Source organism: Microcaecilia unicolor, chromosome 3 (assembly GCF_901765095.1).
Source record: "Microcaecilia unicolor chromosome 3, aMicUni1.1, whole genome shotgun sequence".
In the NCBI taxonomy this organism is placed as follows: Eukaryota; Metazoa; Chordata; class Amphibia; order Gymnophiona; family Siphonopidae; genus Microcaecilia; species Microcaecilia unicolor.
This window is the reverse complement of record NC_044033.1, coordinates 243,262,126-243,283,188: the sequence shown is the minus strand read 5'-3', so window position 1 is coordinate 243,283,188 and position 21,063 is coordinate 243,262,126. Positions and strand designations below refer to the sequence as shown.

General features: G+C 43.9%; 2 protein-coding genes across 2 annotated transcripts in view; one reads left to right on the top strand and one right to left on the bottom strand.

Moving 5' to 3' along the window:
* Window positions 1-849: 849 nt before the first annotated feature.
* LOC115466424 (protein ZNF783-like) lies at window positions 850-13,018 on the bottom strand. Its single transcript, XM_030197642.1, has 4 exons — window positions 12,820-13,018; window positions 11,590-11,716; window positions 11,268-11,381; window positions 850-1,077 (listed from the first exon to the last, which is right to left on the bottom strand). The coding sequence occupies exons 1-4, from the start codon at window positions 12,841-12,843 to the stop codon at window positions 935-937; spliced, it is 408 nt and encodes a 135-aa protein (XP_030053502.1). The 5' UTR covers window positions 12,844-13,018; the 3' UTR covers window positions 850-934.
* A 4,625-nt stretch (window positions 13,019-17,643) lies between these two features.
* The window catches only part of LOC115466393 (zinc finger protein 708-like), a 34,960-nt gene continuing 31,540 nt past the window's right edge, over window positions 17,644-21,063 (top strand). The window contains exons 1-3 of the mRNA XM_030197591.1: window positions 17,644-17,723; window positions 19,450-19,563; window positions 19,851-19,961. Coding sequence (XP_030053451.1) covers window positions 19,958-19,961 — 4 coding nt within the window. The 5' untranslated portion in view covers window positions 17,644-17,723; window positions 19,450-19,563; window positions 19,851-19,957. The remainder of the gene's footprint in view (window positions 17,724-19,449; window positions 19,564-19,850; window positions 19,962-21,063) is intronic.

The window sequence follows — 21,063 nt, the reverse complement described above, 5'->3', positions numbered from 1 at the left end:
CAAGGTGATGTCATCTTCCTGTGCTGATTTAATCTCACCCGGTGGAAGACGCTTGCACTGCAGGAGTATGCTGATCAAGCGCGACCAAGGAGCAGGTCATGCGCCTTGGGGCGACTCCTGCCTCCCTGCTCTATTTTCTTACTTTTTTTTTTTTTCTTCACCATCGACAGCCCCAACTTCTTCTCCCCTGGCCCATCTCAGTTTGCTCTTATTATTACTGTTCCACATTCCCTATATTGCTCCACCCCCGGCTTCCTCCCATAAGGCAAATTCAAACTTCCTCTCTCCGAATATGGATACTAGTGGTCACCTTCCTTTTCCCCTCCTGCTGCTGCTTCCTCTGGGGGTCTAACTGCTTCTATCCCTTGCTTCCATTGAAGGGGATGGGGGGGTCACTTTGCTTTCTCCTTCTATTTCTTTCTTCATCCATCCATCCTGCCAATGTCATGTTGAGATATTCTGCTACTGTTGTAAATTTGGCCATCTTTCCTGCTGATCCCAGTGGAGGTGGTCTTTCCTCCAGCTTCTTCCAGTAAAACCATCCTACCTGCCTCTCTCCATCTAGCAGCGCTTTGTGGCTCACAGAGAATAAAACCCACAACTTGCTGGGTGGGACGAAGGTTCAGCATCTTTGAGCAACACTGAGAGGTTACAAACAGTGAGAGATAACAGCTGTTGAAAGAAAAGAAGGGAAGAGAGAGCCATGGGGAACTGATGGGTAAGAATAAGAGAAAGAAGAAATGAAAGGCAAAAAAAAAGGCAGATCAGACAATGAAAGAAGAAAATGAGAAAGAAGACAAGTAGAACACATTATCCACAAAGCAAAGCTTAGAAGCAGCAGCCGTGATTATAAACCTCATTCTCATTGTGCCTGGTCCAGATGAGTCATTTCTCAGGTAAGAAAAGTTTGTATCACCTCGTTACTAGCTTTAATTCAAGCTACATCATATGCTTCATGCAATTCCTCACATGTGCCTGTGGAAGTCAGATTTCCTCTTTCCTCCGATCCCTGAGGTTCAGTCCCAAATCCCTCTTGCTCAAATCGGATTAAAACATCAGGCTTGACATTGTAGAAGCCTATTATAGAAAAAAAAGACAATACAATATATTTAAAACAAGTTACCAAAGAGCCTGTGTGAGTGCTCAGAATTATGCTGTTTTCATAGGCAGCGTCAACAGAACAGAGCTAAGAGGGGTGCTACAAACTGCTCTTTGGTGGATACTGAAACTGAATAAACACAATGGACCCAAAGGAACATCCTTCTGTAACACTAAACGTTTATTTTCTAATATATTTCCACCATTCATGATGTATTGTAAGCCACATTGAGCATGCAAAGAGGTGGGAAAATGTGGGATACAAGTGCAATAAATAATAAGAATAGCCATACTGGGTCAGACCAATGGTCCATCCAGGTCACTGTTTTCAACAGTGGCCAATCCAGGTCACAAGTACCTGGCAGAAACCCAAATAGTAGCACCATCCCATGCTACCAATCCCAGGGCAAGCAGTGGCTTCCCCATGTCCTCAAAGTATTATGTTATTATGCAAGCTGTACTGGTTGCCCATTAAAGCCAGGATTATTTTTTAATTATGTGTTTTTATCTTTCAAATATTATATATGACACCGGATTATATGCAGCCCTTAATAACTATTCCCCTAAGCAATATAACCTCTGGCTCTAGCGAATACCTTAGACTTCATCTTCCAGATTGCAAGAGAGTGCGTTATAAGTCAGTTCACTTTGCTGACTTTAGATGTGGTGGAATTCACTGCCAATGGCCATCAAGAGTCAGCCTGATTACTTGGTATTTCACAAAAGACTGAAAACTCTCCTCTCCTCTTTGGGAGGTTTCTATCCATTGATAGAATATCTTAGATTGCAACTGGCCATCAATGGTCCACATCTGATATTTAGTCTATGGCTTTGTCAACTTTGTTATTTATTGTTAGTCACATTCAACTCGAGTGTGTTCGGGATAATATGGGGGTATAAATTTTAAAATGAAATATATAAAATAAAAATAAACCGGCTCACCTTTATCCATGTTTAGTCATGCCTTCAAAGAAATAAAGCAAATTGGTGAGGCAAGACTTCCTTTGGCTGAAACCATGCTGTCTCTGTCCCATTAAACCATGTTTATTTATGAGTTCTGTAATTTTATTCTTTATACTAGTTTCCACTATTTTAACCGGCACTAACATCAGGCTTACTGGTCTGTAATTTGCCAGATCACCCCTGGAACCCTTTTAAAAAACTGTCATCACATTGGCCATTCCTCCAATCTTCAGTTACTATGAACTACTTTACTAACAGGTTGGATTACTAACAGCAGATCAGCAATTTCATGTTTATTTATTTATTTATTTATTGCATTTGTACCCCACATTTTCCCACCTTTTTGCGGGTTCAGTGTGGCTTACAATACGTTGTGAAAACTGGAAGTACATTTTGTTACAGCTCAGTTATGGATTACATTATGAAGCGTTATGCGAGACAAGTCTTGTAGCAAGGAATATAAATGGAAAAGATCATTGAGACGTTGGAAGGAAAGAACGGGAAACTAAAAGGGGCGATACATTGGAGGGAACCAGCGGGAAACAGGAGGGGCGGTATATAATAACAGGCAAGCATTTGGTATACATTTTCTGTGAGTAAGGTATGAGTGTGGTAAGTTTGCGGGGGATGAGAAGGTGAGGAAGGGGATGAGAATTCATAGTGGCTGTAATGATGCATTGTTGAACAGTGAGTGCGGTTTTATGTGTTTTGGTTCTTTCCGTAAATTTCCTCAAAGAGGTGGGTCTTCAGTAGTTTGCAGAAAGTTTTTTGCTCGTGGATCGTTTTCAGGTTGCGTGGCAATGAATTCCAGTACTGCATGCTCATGTAGGAAAAGGTTGACGCGTGCAGTGTTTTGTATTTCAGGCCCTTGCAATTAGGGAAGTGGAGGTTGAGGAAAGTTCGGGATGATCTTTTGGCGTTTCTTGGTGGTAAGTCTATTAAATCCGACATGTAGGCTGGGGCTTCACCGTGAATGATTTTGTGGACTAATGTGCACACTTTAAAAGTAATGCGTTCTTTAAGTGGGAGCCAGTGTAGCTTCTCTCGTAAGGGTTTTGCACTTTCATACTTTGGTTTTCCTAAGATGAGTCTGGCTGCTGTATTCTGGGCTGTTTGGAGTTTTCTCAGTATTTGCTTTTTGCAACCTGCGTATAGTGAGTTGCAGTAATCCAGATGGCTGAGAACGAGGGATTGCACCAGGCTACGAAAGACGGATCTTGGGAAGAATTGTCTTATTCTTTTCAGTTTCCACATGCAGTAGAACATCTTTTTGGTTGTGTTGTTTGCTTGAGTTTCGAGTGTTAGGTGGCGGTCAATAGTGACTCCAAGGATTTTTAGCGTTTCTGAGATTGGAAGGTTTAGTTTTGGTGTGTTTAAAGCGGTGAATTCTTTCGTGTTGTACTGGGACGTGAGTATCAGGCATTGAGTTTTTTCTGCATTTAGTTTCAAGCGAAAAGCATCTGACCAAGTGTTCATGATGTGTAGACTTAGGTTGATTTCATTGGAGATTTCTTTAATGTCTTGTTTGAAAGGGATGTATATAGTTACATCATCCGCGTAAATATATGGGTTGAGGTTGTGGTTCGATAGGAGTTTCGCCAGGGGGATCATCATTAGGTTGAAAATGGTTGGTGAGAGGGGTGATCCTTGTGGTACTCCGCATTCGGGTGTCCAAGCAGCAGACGTGGTTGAATTTGATGTGACTTGATATGATCGTTGAGTTAGGAACCCCTTGAACCAGTTTAGGACATTTCCTCCAATACCAAAGTATTCAAGTATGTGTAATAGGATTCCGTGGTCGACCATGTCGAAGGCACTTGACATGTCGAATTGTAGGAGGAGTATATTGTTGCCGGTTGCAATCATTTGTTTAAATTTAGTCATGAGGGTAATCAATACTGTTTCTGTGCTGTGATTTGACTGGAATCCTGATTGGGCATCATGCAGTATTGAGTGTTTGTTTATATAATCTGTGAGTTGTTTAGTTAACATTCCTTCGGTTATTTTGGTTATTAGTGGTATGGATGCCACTGGTCTGTAGTTGGTTAGTTCGCTTGTGTTTTTCTTTGCGTCTTTAGGTATTGGGGTGAGTAAGATTTTTCCTTTTTCTTTAGGGAAAAGTCCGTTTTGTAGCATGAAGTTTACGTGGTTCGTTAGGTCTATTATGAATTGTGGAGGAGCTGATTTCATAAGGTTGTTTGGGCATATGTCTAGTTTGCAGTGGGATTTGGCGTATCTTTTTAGAGTTTCCGAGATGAGATCTTCTGATATTAACTCGAATTCGGTCCAGGTTCTGTCTGCTGGGTATGTTCCGGCTTCTGGGTCTAGGCAGTCTAGAAGTGTGACGTATTCGATAGGGCTGGTGGGTATCTTAAGTCGTAGTTGTATGATTTTCTCTTTGAAGTATTTCGCAAGGTTGTCAACATCTGGTATGTCTTTGCTGTTGTTTGTAACTGGTGTGGTGTCAAGAAGTTTGTTCACAAGGTAGAAGAGTTTATGTGTGTCTTTGTAGTTTGGTCCTATTATTGTTTTGTAGTGTGATCTTTTAGTCTGTCTTATGGTGTATTTGTATTTCCTCCGAAGTAGTTTCCAGGCATTTAGTGTTTGTTCATTTCTCTTTTTGTTCCATGCGCGTTCTAGTTTCCTGACTTGTGTTTTAAGTTTTTTCAGCTCTTCGGTGAACCATGGATTTGCTTTTTTTCTGTGTGATGTTCTAGTTTGGATTGGGGCGATTTTGTCTAATGTTGTTGTGCATAGATCGTCCCATTCTTGGAGGAATTGGATGGTGCTAGCACTTGTTGTCCATTCGTTCTGGTAGATCTGTTGCCAGAATGTTGTGGGGTCTATTTTTCCTCTCGTGGTGTATGTTGTTTGCTCATGTTTATTGATTGTGTTTATGTGTGTTTTTCGCCAGTAGAGAGAGATATTTGCTTTATGGTGGTCTGACCATAGTGTGGGTGTCCATCTTGTGTCAGTGAGTATGATAGTTTGGTCCGGGTCAAATTTGTGTGTTATTATGTCTAGTGTGTGTCCTTTTTTGTGTGTTGGTTGCGTGTATGGTGCGTGTAGATCCCATAGTTTTAGGAATTCTTTGCATTCTCGTGTGTATTCTTTGCATTCTTTCAGTATCCTTGGATGCATGCCATCCGGTCCAGGTGATTTACTACTCTTTAATTTGTCGATTTGGCTCAGTATGTCTTCCAGGTTCACAGAGATTTTTTTCAGTTCCTCCGCATCATCACCCTTGAAAACCAGAAGGTACAGGTAGATCTCATACATCGTCTTCTGTAAAGACCGAAGCAAAAAATTCATTCAGTTTCTCCACTATGGCCTTGTCCTCCCCTGAGTGCCCCTTTTACTCCTTCACGATCCAACGGTCCCACGGATTCCCTCGCAGGCTTTCTGTTTCTGATGTACCTGAAAAAGTTGCTACTGTGAGTTTTTGCCTCTGTGGCAAATTTCTCTTCATATTCTCTTTTAGCGTTATCAATGCTTTGCATCTAACTTACCAGTGCTTATGTTGCTTCTTGTTTTCTTAATTTGAGTCCTTTTCCATTCTTTGAAGGACATTCTTTCAGTTTTAAAAGCTTCTTTCACTTCACCTTTTAACCATGCTGGCTGTAGTTTGCTCTTCTTTCAACCTTTGTAAATACGAAGAATGCATCTGGTCTGGGCTTCCAAGATGATATTTTTAAACAATGTCCGTGCCTGATTTAATGTCCCTAACCTTTGCAGCCGATCATTTTAGCTTCTTTTTAACAACTTGAATGTCTATTCTTAACTGACACTTAGTATGTTTCAGAGGAAGATGCACATACAAAAAAAATATCTGCCAAGCGGGCACAAAGTATTATCTTTATCAAGAAGTGGGAAGAAGAGAGGTGTAATAGCTCTGGTATATAAAACCATACTAGAAGTAACTCTAGTCGATGCACTTACCTCTTCTGATCTTGAAATTTGTTCTCGTCAGTTGAGAGACTCTACACTAACTAATACCTTAGGTTGTATTTTGTACTATTGCCCTCCTGGTAACTGGACTAAAGCTTTTATGATATTGTAGTTAAATATTCTATCATTAACTTCTATACAGGGTCTTTTAGTAAGGCGTGCTCACGTTTTTGGCACGCGCTAAAATTGTGGGCATGCTAAATGTTAGAGACACCAATGCATTCCTAAGGGCGTCTCTAATGTTTAATGCACTAAGAAAGCAAATAGAATGTTAGGGATCATTAGGAAAGGAATGGAAAACAAAAATGAGGATGTTATAATGCCTTTGTATCGCTCCATGGTGCAACCACACCTTGAGTACTGTGTGCAATTCTGGCCACCACATCTCAAAAAAGATATAGTGGAATTAGAAAAGGTACAGAGAAGGGCGACGAAAATGATAAAGGGGATGGGACAACTTCCATATGAGGAAAGGCTGAAGCATCTAGGGCTCTTCAGCTTGGAGAAAAGGCGAATGAGGGGAGATATGATAGAGGTCTATAAAATAATGAGTTGAACGGGTAGATGTGAAGCGTCTGTTTACACTTTCCAAAAATACTAGGACAAGGGGGCATGCGATGAAGCCACAATGTAATATTTTTAAAACGAATCTGAGAAAATTTTTCATCACTCAACGTGTAATTAAACTCTGGAATTCGTTGACAGAGAATGTAGTAAAAGCAGTTAGCTTAAAGGGGTTTAAAAAAGGTTTAGATACCTTCCTAAAAGAAAAGTCCATAAGCCATTATTAAAATGGATTTGGGGAAAATTCACTGCTTATTTCTAGGATAAGCAGCATAAAACATATTGTACTCTTTTGGGATCTTGCCAGGTACTTGTAACCTGGATTGGCTACTGTTGGAAACAGGATGCTGGGCTTGATGGAACTTTGGTCTGTCCCAGTATGGCAACACTCATATAGGATAGACATCTCCAGCATAAGGATGTCCTTTCTGGACGTCTTTCCTGTTTGAAAATTGCTGTGAGATGGCCCTTTTTTTTTTGAATGTTATGAGCAGGATGTCCCACTTCTGACTTGGATGTTTTTTTGAAAATGCCCCACCATGAGTCAGAGTGGAAAAAGTCTCAGCCCCCACTAGAGGGCACCAAAGAAGTTCTTAGAAGTGCAGGAGACAAGTACAATGGCACAAAAAGCTTCTTCCCCCCCCCGTCCCCCCCCCCCCGTCCCCACACACACATACACAGCAGTGAGAGGAGGAGCCTCCTATTCAGGATACAAGTCATACTTTGAACTATCAGGCAAATGCTGTCCGTTTACCCCTATGTCTGAGACTTCCATACATTGTCCATGAGTCAGTTGTCAGGGCCTATAAACCCCTAAGATTAGGCTTCTTTGTCAGAGAGAGTTTTGTGTTATTTTGGAGTCTCTTTGGGAGAAAGATGAAGGCCAGAGATCTGTTTCCAGGGCAAGAGACGCTGGGAATCTGACTGCTGGATGGCTTGTTAAGGTCCGAAAGCTGCAGAAAGAGGTCTGGGTGTCTACAGCCACTCACAGTAGAGGCCAACCAAAACTAGTGGTTTTGAATGCTACCGAAACCAAATCCACGGCCCAAATCCACTGCTCGGTTTTGGCTAAAACCAAGACCCTTCCCCAACCACTGCCAGCCCATCCCCCCCTTCCATGCCAGTCTCCTCCTCCCCGCCCCCTCCTGACAGAAAACTCATTCCCCCATAGGCCCTACCCAGGCCTCCCTTCTAAAGCCCTGGCAGTCTACTGGCTTCTTTGGGGTAGGAGCATCATGAGTTGCACCTGCCCCTGCTGGATGTGTTGTCAAAACGTAGCTGAGACTGCCGCAAGAGTATCCATTGTGTATTAATGTACAGAATACTAACAGTTATGTGCATAAGTGTACACTTACCCATGAAAGTGCCAACAGGGGCCTAAGTACTATTCTGTAACAGTGTAAGTGTCATACCATGTAATTGCAAGGGGGGGGGTACACATGGTAGGACATGGGCGTTATTCTGCCCCCATGCTCATGGAGGCAGTTTTGCTTGTTGTTATATGTACATATTGAACATTGCTTATAGAAAGGTTTAGTCCTGTGTCTTTAAATAGGATAGGACTACAGATTGATGTCATTTGTAGTTCTCTGTGATTTGGTGTTCCTGAGCACATGTCCCTATTCCTTGTGTCTTATGGGACTTTTCCTATTGACTGGCCCTTGATTCTGTGTATGCTGGATCTGTGGTTAGCCTGCTTCTCTCTTCAGTGGGGTTCAAAGAACTGTATGAATGCATGATTTCACAGAACTCTAAACTGGCTTGCTGTACCTTGTTGCATACTCCCTCTTCAAGCTACTGTAAAATAAAAAAAAACTGTTTTTACCAGTTTTATTTATTTGTTACATTTGTATCCCACCTTTTCCCACTTATTAGCATTATCAAAGTGGCTTACATAGTTCCAGAGAGGAGGTTACAGACTCCGGTGTGAACAAATACAGTATAGGGGTACTATTACAGTGACAAGTACAGTAAAGAAGTATCAGTAAATAGGTTGGGGTGATTCAGACAAAATGTTAGGGTGTGATCATGCGTCGTTTCCTAATCAAATGCCATATTTCATTATTCGGTGTTTATGTCAGATACTGTGGGGTATGCCTTTTGAACAGGTGAGTTTTTAGTTTTTTTCGGAATTCCAGATGATTAATCATAGATTTCAGGCCTTTTGGTAGAGAATTCCAGAGCTGTGTGCATATGTAAGAGAAACTTGACGCGTATATTGATTTATACTTCAGGCTTTTATAACTTGGGAAGTGAAGAGTTAAGTACGTTCTGGCTGATTCAATTGTGTTTCTAACTGGTAAGTCGATTAGTTCAGACATATAGCTCGGGTCTAGACCATGTGTTATTCTGTGAACAAAGGTACAAATCTTGAAAGCAATACGTTGCTTGATTGGTAGCCAGTGTAATTTTTCCCAGAGAGGTTTTGCGCTTTCTAATTTAGATTTTCCATAGATAAGCCTGGCTGCCGTATTCTGAGCAGTCTGTAGTTTCCTTAGGATTTGTTCCCTGCAACCCACATATACTCCATTGCAGTAATCGACATGTGTTAATACCATTATTTGAATCATGTTGCGAAAAGTTTCCCTGAAAGGTTTCCCTCAGGAAGAATTGTTTTACCCATTTGAGTTTCCACATTGTGTGGAACATTTTCTCTGTAATGGCGGTGGCTTGGTTTTTTAGCGTTAGGTTGCTGTCAATAATAATGCCGAGTTTCAAAGTATTCACAGCATCTACTCTCTCAGCTTGTTGCTGAGACCTCCCAGCTCCCCTTATATACAGGGTGAGCTGGTAAAGACCAGACTCCCAGTTCTGCAGAAACTCTTGTCCAGCACATCTAACTGTAAGTTATTTTGTTTTGTTTGAATTTGCATTGAAGAAGATTTTGGTTCTCAGTCTTTACAGTGATATTCTATACTCTGGTGCAGTACATGCTAATCTCCTGAGGAGAGAGAGAGCACAAGTGCAGTTCCCCCTTACATGCAAAACTTACAGAATACTGTAAGTTATAAGCGACCATCTACACTAGGTTTATGGCTGGTGAAACTGCAGATGCGTAATGTAAAGTGTGCTGATACCAAGCTACTATTCTATAGCACCAACAAAACTTTAATGAGCTGCATTGCATGCAAAATGACGCATTACTGTAAACGACATTATATACAGTAATTTGAACTAACCCACCAGCAATACGAAAACTCCATGGCTAAGTCAAAGAGCACCACGTTCATCAGTGAAACACATCCTCCTAATAACAGAAGCCCCGCTCCTCCACTCCCACCAGCTCTTTCAACAACACATAAGTACATAAGTATTGCCATACTGGGAAAGACCAAAAGTCCATCAAGCCCAGCATCCTGTTTCCAACAGTGGCCAATCCAGGTCACAAATACCTGGCAAGATCCCAAAAAAAGTACAAAACATTTTATACTGCTTATCCCAGAAATAGTGGATTTTCCCCAAGTCCATTTAATAATGGTCTATGGACTTTTCCTTTAGGAAGCCGTCCAAACATTTTTTAAACTCCGCTTACTGCCTTTACCACATTCTCTGGCAACGAATTCCAGGGTGTAATTACACGTTGAGTGAAGAAAGATTTTCTCTGATTCGTTTAAAATTTACTACATTGTAGCTTCATTGCATGCCCCCTAGTCCTAATATTTTTGGAAAGCGTAAACAGACGCTTCATATCTACCCGTTCAACTCCACTCATTATTTTATAGACCTCTATCATATCTCCCCTCAGCTGCCTTTTCGCCAAGGTGAAGAGCCCTAGCCGCTTTAGCCTTTCCTTTCCCTTTTCTAATTCCACTATATCTTTTTTGAGATGCGGCGACCAGAATTGAACACAATATTCGAGGTGCGGTCGCACCATGGAGCGATACAAAGGCATTTTTGTTTTCCATTCCTTTCCTAATAATACCTAACATTCTATTTGCTTTCTTAGCCGCAGCAGTACACTAAGTAGAAGGTTTCAACGTATCATCAACAACGAAACCTAGATCCCTTTCTTGGTCCGTGACTCCTAACGTGGAACCTTGCATGACGACGTAGCTATAATTCGGGTTCCTCTTTCCCACATGCATCACTTTGCATTTGCTCACATTAAACGTCATCTGCCATTTAGATGCCCAGTCTCCCAGTCTCGTAGGTCCTCTTGTAATTTTTCACAATCCTCCCGCGATTTGCATAACGACTTTGCATAACTTTGTGTCATCAGCAAATTTAATTACCACACAGATTTCTCAACACCTTGACACTTGAGGATGAAAAGTTTCACAAGCCTGATCCTAGACCCCAGGACACCCACCTCCACCAGGTGCCTCCTCCATCTCCACAGGCCGCTTACACTATCCAAAGTAGGAAAAGAGACAGTGGGAGGAGGAGAGAAGATGAAGACCTCTTATCCCACCAGTGATAAATTCCTTAATGGTCCCAGGTGACCTTAGTAAATGTGTGCAAGAGGAATTTTATACTTCCTTGTTACAGAAAGATCAGTCTGTTCAGACACTCAGTGTGAATACAGATGTTACAATCAGAAGGCCTGTTATGAAAAAGCACATCTAAAGGATTCACCAAAGATCAGACAATATTAAATTAATAAACAACTTTTAAGTCACCAAACATGTGAAGTGAATGTTTCATATTCTGTAATATGAAAAAGCAAAGCCCATTAAATCAAAATATTTGCTTACTGTTGGTGGGGTCATTCAGGTTTTCTTTTCCCTCCTGCTCAACGTGTCGAGTGAAATATTTCTCATCTTCCTTTTTAATCTTGAATATAACATCAGGATTAACGATTGAATATCCTGTCAATAAGATTAAAAACACTGGAGGTTTGCAGGTACAGTCATTTCTATTCCTGACCCCCCTAGGTGGAGGCACAACAGGTGTCAATCTTCTCTGTGACATCTTGGTTCTAAACTTTAGGTGCCCACAGGAAATAATGCCTGTGATTTCTATACCGCTGATTCCATAATGTGCTTGTGTGGTACATGATACAGAAGACATATTTACCTCGTGATCTGAGGATGTCATGAATCTCCTTGATGACCTTCTTATACAGCTCTTTCTGCCATTCTCCTAGAATGTCCCACTCCACTTCCAAAAAATAAGCAGCAACATCCTTGAATGTGAATGATGCCTAGTACAGCAAACAGGACACCCTCAGCCACAGTTTCATTATGACGTTTGTGTAATAGACTTAGTTATATGACCTCTGTTAGTGACAAGGGTGTAGCCAGACACCCAACTTTGGGCAGGCCTGAGCCCAAAGTATGTGGGGACAACAACTCCACTCGGCATCTGTCCCTCCTCAGGTGATTGGGAAGGGGTCACTCTCCCTAATACCTTGAAATCTTTTAGGTCTTCGTTGGCAGCAGGCAGTAACTTGCTCTCTTTGCTCACGCTGGCTCTGAGCCTTCCCTCTAATCCAGCCGCGTTCGCTGCCTGCCCCCTGCTCTTCTTTCTTCTTGCTCTTCCTGTGCACGCTGATGCTCAGCGGTCTCCGGTGCAGCTGCGTTCGCTGCCTACCCCCTGCTCTTCTTTCTCCTCCTGTGCACGCTGATGCTCACAGGTCTCTGGCGCAGCCGCGTTCACTGCTTGCCCCCTGCTCTTCTTTCTTCATGCTCCTCCTGTGCACACTGACGGAGCAAGAAGAAAGAAGCGCAGGGAGCAGGTAGTGAACGCGGCTGCGCTGGAGACCGTGTTCAAGAAGGCTTCGGCTGGCGGGGGTTGGGGACCCCCGCCAGCAAAGGTATTTGTTTGTGAGGGGGCGAGGCGAGGATGCGAGGTGTGGCGGTGGGGGGGGGGGCGGTACTCAAAATGTGCCCCCAACCTTGGGCTCTGGCCCCTTCCCAGCTACTAATCAAAGAAATGAACATCTATTGTAGGTTTAATCTCAGTTATATTAGTGCATATAAGGATAAGAACAGTGATATCAGTTGCTATCTATAAAAACTGGAATCCTGTTTGTTCTAATTTTGTACGTAATGAAAACAAGGGGTGGGTTGATTCTTACTATGGAGGGGGACTGAGTTACAGACGTGTGGTTAAGTGTTGGTGGGCTGTTCCTCACTAGCCATCCGTTCTCTGTCTCTCTCTGCCAAGGGCTGGAGGCATCTTAATGCAAATTTAGGCTGGATTCTGCTGCTGCCACTATGGGGGTCATCAGCCACCTCTTTGTGGGTATTTCCCTGGCACCTGTGTTGCACCCTGTAGACAAGAGGAGAGAGAAGAATTTCTTACCTGATCAGAAACCAGGACAGACATTTCCTTCTCAACTGAATTCTGCAGCTGCTGGAAAGATGAATCAGACAAGAGCAGACTGGGCTGATCCCCTGATATCTGAGAGATATGATCCCTCCTCTCCCCTCTGCAAATCTGGGACTGGAGTTTGCAGGGATTTCCAGTGCTAGGAAGAAAGAAAGCTTTTGTTTTTATTCTAGCCCTGCACACTAGTAGAGGCGGAAAAACCAGCTGAGCATGCGCAGAGATCTTTATCCTTCCCCTTTGCTGACGTCACTCTAGGCTATCCCACATGCATAAGGCGGCTCTCTAGAAATAGCAGATAAAGGCAACGAGTCCCACAGTGCAAAAAATACAATTCTATAGGAACAGGACTAAATAGTTCCCAGATCTGTTCTCCTTGCGTGGAAAGTGCTACACTGTCTCTAGAAAACCACCTTAAGGAGGTGGGATATTCCTCGATGACCTCAAAGGAAGGGGAGGGGTCGAGAGCTTTGCCAGTGCCAGTGCCAATGCCATCATTCTAGTCACTCTACTTTCTGTTCTTTTGTCTGCAGGACAGGATGGAAGGATTGCACATTTGGAAGAAAAGATTCAGAATAAAAAAGTAGAAATATTTGAGTCCTGCAACTGGAAATCCCTTTTCTGCAGAGGAGGAACTTTGTCTGGGACCCTCAGGAATCAGCCCAGCCTCCTTCTCTTTTCCTCATTTTTTCAGGAACGGGGAAAAATCTGCAGCCCAAATCCATCCCAGCAGCTGCAGAATTGAGAGGGAAACCAGGAGGAAAATGTCTGATCAGGTAAGAAATTCTTCTCTCTCCTCTTCTATCCAGGGGGTTTCCCTGTACACTGTTTTGGATGGAGCATTAACTAGTCCTTGTTGGTAGAAGAGCTGAACATGTTGGAGGTAAATTGCATTACTTTGTCCTTGGGTGGTCCAACCCCAGGGATTTATGGGAATAGGAGGAGGAAAGGAGAGCTCCTTCTGTTATTTTAACAGTGCCTGGGCTCAGGGCCGGTCTTAGGCAGAGGCGGCCGCATAGGGCCCCGCGCGGCGTGCCTCGCCTCTGCCTCGCCGACCACGCTCGTCTGCCCTCCACCGCCACGTCGCGAGTCTCGTCGTTCCCCTGCTGCTCTCCCTCCCTCAGAGGGCGGGACTTGAGGGAAGGCCGGCCAACGACGAAGCGAGTTTTCTGCCCTCAGACGCGAGGCACCGGCACCGCCGCTTGAAGGTTTTTTTAAATGCTGGGTCGGGTCAGTTGAGGTGCGGGCGAAAGAAGAGGGTCGTTTGGCGGGTCGGGGGGGTCAGACGGGAGATGTCTCAGGTGGCTGGAGGGAGGGAGAGCAGCAGGGGAACGACGAGACTCGCGTCGCGGGACGTGGGTGGAGGGCAGGGGGGACAGGGGGGGGTTACTGGACATAGGTGGATGGCAGTTGGCAAGGGGGGCAGGAGGGTCGCTGGACATGGGGTGGATGTAGGGGAGGGCATAGGGGACAGGGGGGTTGCTGGACATGGATGGCAGGGGGGACAGGAGGGTCGCTGGACATGGGTGGATGGCAGGGGAGGGGGTTTCTGGACATAGGTGGATGGCAGGGGCGGGCAGGGAGGACAGGAGGGTCGCTGGACATGGGTGGATGGAGGGGAGGGGGTCTCTGGACATAGGTGGATGGCAGTTGGCAAGGGGGGCAGGAGGGTCGCTGGACATGGGGTGGATGTAGGGGAGGGCATAGGGGACAGGGGGGTTGCTGGACATGGATGGCAGGGGGGACAGGAGGGTCGCTGGACATGGGTGGATGGCAGGGGAGGGGGTTTCTGGACATAGGTGAATGGCAGGGGTGGGCAGGGAGGACAGGAGGGTCGCTGGACATGGGTGGATGGCAGGGGAGGGCATAGGGGACGGGGGGGTTGCTGGATGGCAGGGGGGACAGGATGGTCGCTGGACATGGGTGGGTGGCAGGGGAGGGGGTTTCTGGACATAGGTGGATGGCAGGGGTGGGCAGGGAGGACAGGAGGGTCGCTGGACATGGGTGGGTGGCAGGGGAGGGGGTTTCTGGACATAGGTGGATGGCAGGGGTGGGCAGGGAGGACAGGAGGGGCGCTGGACATGGGTGGATGGCAGGGGAGGGCATAGGGGACGGGGGGGTTGCTGGATGGCAGGGGGGACAGGATGGTCGCTGGACATGGGTGGATGGCAGGGGAGGGGGTTTCTGGACATAGGTGGATGGCAGGGGCGGGCAGGGAGGACAGGAGGGTCGCTGGACATGGGTGGGTGGCAGGGGAGGGGGTTTCTGGACATAGGTGGATGGCAGGGGAGGGCAGGGGGCACAGGAGGGTCGCTGGAGATGGGTGGATGGCAGGGGAGGGCATAGGGGACAGGGGGGGTTGCTGGATGGCAGGGGGGACAGGAGGGTCGCTGGACATGGGTGGATGGCAGGGGAGGGGGTTTCTGGACATAGGTGGATGGCAGGGGCGGGCAGGGAGGACAGGAGGGTCGCTGGACATGGGTGGATGGAGGGGAGGGGGTCTCTGGACATAGGTGGATGGCAGGGGAGGACAGAGGGGGCAGGGGGGGTTGCTGGACATAGATGGATGGCAGGGGGGACAGGAGGGTCGCTGGACATGGGTGGATGGAGGAGAGAGAAGAAATGCTGGACATGGATGGAGGCGAGGGAAGAGTGAGGAAGGAGATGAGGTGAGGGAAAAGGAAGAGAGGAGATAAAGTGCAACTAGATATAGAAAATAGGCAGAAGCTGGATCCACTGGACAGTCAAGTCTGCGGAGGACCCAGCTTTTACTTACGGATGTAGGGCAAGAAATGAAGAAGAAAGGCAGAAAGTAAAGAAATAAATGGAAAGGAAGCCCTGGAAACGGAGTTAAGAGAACAGATAGCAGCACAATCGGATACTGAGCCAGCATGATCAGAAAAACAAAGTCACCAGACAACAAAGGTAGAAAAAACTATTTTATTCAGGATTTATTAATTGGAATATGTTAGTTTTTGGAAATGTGCATCTGTGATATTTTTCATGTAAGTTTTAATTTTTGTAGTATTGCTACATACTGAGTCTGACTTCTTGAGGTAACTTTCCAGTTCAGTATTTTGCATTCATGTGTTTTTCAGGTGTGATCAAGGAAGGTACAGTATTCTGCTAGCGTATAGTTTGCAGCCCTTTTTGTTTGTTTTTTTTCACTAGGTTGTGCACTGGTGTTTTAGAGCCCGGTGTAATTACAGTTGCCTTTCCACGCCACGCATAAGGTTGTAGCTCGTCCTGTCCTTGGAATTAGTGCTGTTTATGGTTTGTGAAGGTTATGAGTGTGTTTTTGCACACGTTTGTGTATAGTGTTTTGCAGTGGAGAGATTGTGTGTTGGCCTTACTAAGGTGGCACCAAACATCGGAAAGGGTGTAGAGCCTAAATCATGACACACTATCTCTAAAAGGGTGTTTTGTGGCTCTACATGAGAATTGTGATATTATGATCCCTTGCTAGCTTCATATTGTTGATAATCTGCATTTTCCGTATGGCTGGTATATTGGTGTACAAGGTATTAATTGTGACTTTTTTTTTTTTTACTTATTTTTTTTCTGTGTGTTGTCAGACAATTATGGATGACAGAGTCGGAGTCTTCTTGAGTCAGAGAGTTGTGGTATATATTTTAAAACAATTTTAATACCTTGGTGGTCTATATGTTTTTATATTGTACATTATATTTTACATATCACTTAATTTTATTGTATATCTTTTCATTTCATTTTTATTTTATTGCATATATGGGTTACAGAGTAATAGGGGAATTTGAAAGTACTGAATCTTTTCTTAATATTTTTCCTTTATTCTCCTTTGTTATGAGAATTGGAACTACTAATTGTAGTGGACTTGAACTGAATAATTTCTGGGGAGGGGAGGTTTCATGATAGCATTGTGCTTATTATTTCAATCGGTTTTTTGTACAAGTTTAGCTTCATTTGTCTTTGAAATTTCATAAATAAAAAAATGTTCTAAAAATGGAATAATTTTATCAATGGGGTGGAGCTAGGGTGGGGGCGGGGCTATGGTGGGGTGGGGCTAGGATGGGGCCCCACCAAATTGGTCTGCATAGGGCCCCGCACTTGCTAAGACCGGCCCTGCCTGGGCTCATTAATAGATGGAAGGTTCAGGATCAGGGTCTGCCAATGGTGCATTTATGCAGCCAGGAATGTGTGATGCTCCCAGTTTCATTAATGCATATACAAGTACTATGGGATTTCCTAACCCGCAGATAGGATATTGTGACCCACTTGTGGCTGGTTAAAGTCCCCCAGCAGTGCACCCCACTTTCATTCCCACCTTTTGTGTGTTTTTAGCCAGATCTCTGTCCAGTTTCTCCATCTGAATCAGAGATGTGCAAGTTGGCCCACAGCATCTCCTCTTTTCCTCATGTCCCCTGTATTTTAGGCACTTTGATATTATTTTTCACATACAGAAATACTTGCCCCCTCAATTCTATCATCTCTGTACTTTCTAAAACCATTACAGCATTCTCCACGTTTCTGCCTTCCGACACTAAGCCACTTGCATCTCTCCCTCCCACATCTTCAGCTGCTGCCTCTTTTTCCATTCCAACTGCTTAATTCCCAGTGTTTCTCTAAGAAAATCTGTCCAAAATGCTGGAGTTTTAAGGGACCAGAGCTCTTCTCATATTATCATGTACTAGAGATCTGATCTCACAGAGCTTCTATAATAAGGTCTGTTAAACACAATGAAACTGTGGCTGAGAGTGTCCAGTTTTTGTTCCAGACATTGGTCACATTCAAGGATGTTGCTGGTTATTTCTTGGAAGTGGAGTGGAACATTCTGGGAGAATGGCAGAAGGAGCTTTGCAAGAAGGTCATCAAGGAGATTCATGAGATCCTCGTGTCACAAGGTAAATATGTCTTCTCTAACCACCATACAGGCACATTAGAAATCAGTGGTTGAAAAATCTCAGGTTCCAGGTATCTTGGGCCTCTGAAATTTAGAGCCTGGCTTCTGATGCCATCCCATATCCGACAGGAGCCAGTGAAAGACCTTAAGATAGAGGCTTCATACAGGACCTGCTGGAGGCTGTCTTCCTTTTTAATACAACAAAAATTTGGTACAGAAACCAGGGGAATTATTTAATTCTCAGATTTCTTGCTGAGAACTAAAAAACTGAAATGTCAGCTGCTCACTAGTCAATTATACTGTACAATGTGTAATCCCCTTCAGATAGCAGCAGATGTCACCGAAAGCCTGACATCTGCTAATCCTCCATCTAGGAGGGCCATGAAAAGAAATATCTGTCCCAGCCATTCTCCAAGGTTCAATCTTTTTTTTTTTTTAAACTTTAACTTTTTATTGAAAATTATTTCAACCACACTTAACATCACAAACCTTGAGCAGTATAGTCAGCGTCTTGCATTTCAACTTTTAAACAGTCCTTACTTCAGGAACCAATTAGCCATAACCCTTCTGTCCCTGCTCAGTTCAATCCCCCCCCCCCCCCCCCCCAAAAAAAAAAAATTAAATCCCAACCCCCCACCCTCTCCATTTAATGCCCCTCCCATCCCTCTCTCCCCCCTATATTGTTGCCAACTACCCTTGTAATCGGGACCAACCCCTCTGCCTTCGCAGTTCTCCATCCCTACGGTACGCTGTGAGTCTTTCCAGCTGTACCAGCTGCTCGACTTTCTCCTTCCACTCGCCCATGGAAGGAGGGTTCTGATCTTTCCACCGTCTGGCAATGAGGCATTTTGCCGCCGCCAGGCCCCACCTTAATAATTTGGTCCTCTCCCATGACTCACTTTTGTTATTCATTCCCAACAAGCACACCCGTGGGCTACACCCCATCGAAATCCCTGTCATTTTAACCATAGTTTTAACGACTTCTATCCAGAATGGCAATACCCGGGTACAGGATCACCAAATATGCAAGAAAGTACCCTTCTCCTGGCCACATCTCCAGCACCGGTCAGAAGCAGTTGGGTACATACACTTAAGTCGCTCGGGGTGTAGTACCACCTAGAAAGAACCTTATATGCATTTTCTTGCACTATAGCACAAGTAGAGGCCCGCTGGACCTCCCCACAGATCCGTTCCCACTCCTGATCACTAAAAGTATATTTCAAATCCAATTCCCATGCCCCTTTAAAGCGGAATGGGGTGGAATCACTGCCCCTAATAAATCTATAGATTACTGAGATGGTCTTTGGTATCTTCTGTAGCATACCCCACAAATTCTCCTAACTCTCTTGTTCCTGTATGTTGTGTCCCCTCCACCCCATGGTCCCCATAAATAGTGTATAACTTGTATATAAGAGAAACGGTCACTTTCCGGTAACCCATATTGCGACCTTAGATCCTCAAAAGATTTGATCTGACTTCCCTGCATCAAATCCCGGAAATTCGATATACCCAAATGATCCCAGCTCCAGAATACCCTATTTCAAAGGTTCAATCTTACTCAAGTGGCAGGCTGTAGCTGCCTCTTCTCTCCAAGGTTTGTAGACAAGTACTCAAACCCCATATTTAGACACACACACACTTCTCCATCAGAAGAGAAAACAAGTGGAACCTCTACAGGGATTTTACAAATATAATTTAAATACTATTTTTCTACTTCTTATTAACAGGTTATTCAATTGTTAATCCTGATGTTATACTCAAGATTAAAAAAGAAGATGAGAAATATTTTGCACAACACTGTGAATTGGAGGGAAAAGAAAACCTGATTGACTCCACCAAGAGTAAGCAGCTGCTTTAGACTTAAAGGGCTTTGCATTTTCAGATCACAGTAAATGACTCACTGACATCAAACATTTAGGAGTCCTTTTACTAAGGTACTCTAATGAATTTAATGCACGCTAATGATTAATGTTTGCTAAATGCTGAGAAGTCCATAGATATAAAATTGATATGCGAAATCAGTTAATGCACCTTATTAAAAGGACCCTTCAGAGACTTAAAATCTATTTCCTAATATAATATTATCAGATTCTTGCCGAATCCTTCTAGATGTGTTTTGTCATAACAGGCCTTCCGATTGTGACATCTGTTTTCTCAGTGAGTGTTAAACAAGAGGAAGATCTCCCCTCAGTGGATCATCCTGAATCAGAACTATCTGAACAGACTCTCCCTGCAATGAGTAAGTATAAAATTCCTCCTGCTTATCTTTACTGTGATCGTTCGGGATCATTTAGGAATTCATTGCTAGTGAGATAAAAGGCATTATCCTTTCTCTTCCTCTCACTGTTTGTTCCCCTACTTTGATGAAGTAGGCTTCTCCCAGAGACACAGGAGGCACCTGATGGAGGTGGGTGTCCTAAATGTAATGGTGTTGAGAAATCATTTTTGTTGGAAGGGTTGATAGTGGTGAAGAGGCTTCTCCGTTGTTGAGGGAGGAACAGTTTAATGAACATGGTACACTTTGACTTATTGCTCGTGAGGAAGGTCAAATTACAGTAGATAACACAATGAAGGTACAAAGTAGTAAATTTAAAATGAATTGAAGAAAATATTTCTTCACTCAATGTGTAATTAAACTTTGGCATTCTTTGCCAGAGAATGTAATAAAAACATTTAGCTTAGCGGGGTTTAAAAAAGGTTTGGATAGCTTCCTAAAAGAAAACTTCATAAGCCATTATTAAAATGGCCTTGGGGAGAATCCCCCACACACACTTAATGAGACCCAAGGTAGATGTCTCAGGCAAGACAATATTAGCACCTGCATCCATAGAGACCATGACAGCCTAGAAGTTACTTATTTTATCGTGTGAATCTTGTAAGAGGCCACAAACTTCCCTTGGGACTGTTGCTCTTTAATAACTTCTCCACATCGACCACCTTCCCTAGATGGATCTGTAAGTGACTCCAGTGGAGTTCCAGGAGGGAGGGGGTGATGAGCGAGGAATCTGAGAAGCATCCAAAGGAGACTTCAGCAACATCAATAGCTCCACCCTTTCCAATCACCTTCTGAGAGTCAGAAGTGATAATACAGCTATCCATAGGTCCAATTAAAGGAATACCAGTAACTTTCTTTGAGTATTTAACCTTCCCTTTTCTTAGTGGCTTACTATTTACATTCTGATGAAATTACAGTGATTGTTTACAGTTTGCCTTCCAGTTGAAATTGCAATAATGATTTACATTCAGGAAGCAACTAACTGTGATGGTACGACAACAAGGAGTACAACCAAAGGTATTCGCCAATACAGAGGAACCCTTCACAGGGCTGCAAGACTCCTTGC

Bases quoted from the DNA above. Each gene is read 5' to 3' on its own strand.
- LOC115466424 (XM_030197642.1), bottom strand. From the start codon at position 12,843: ATGTCTGTCCTGGTTTCTGATCAG. The intron at 11,717-12,819 runs GTAAGAAATTCT...TTGCTGTACTAG, and splicing joins CTGTCCTGGTTTCTGATCAG to GCATCATTCACATTCAAGGA. The intron at 1,078-11,267 runs GTAAGCAAATAT...TTTCTATAATAG, and splicing joins CCTGAATGACCCCACCAACA to GCTTCTACAATGTCAAGCCT.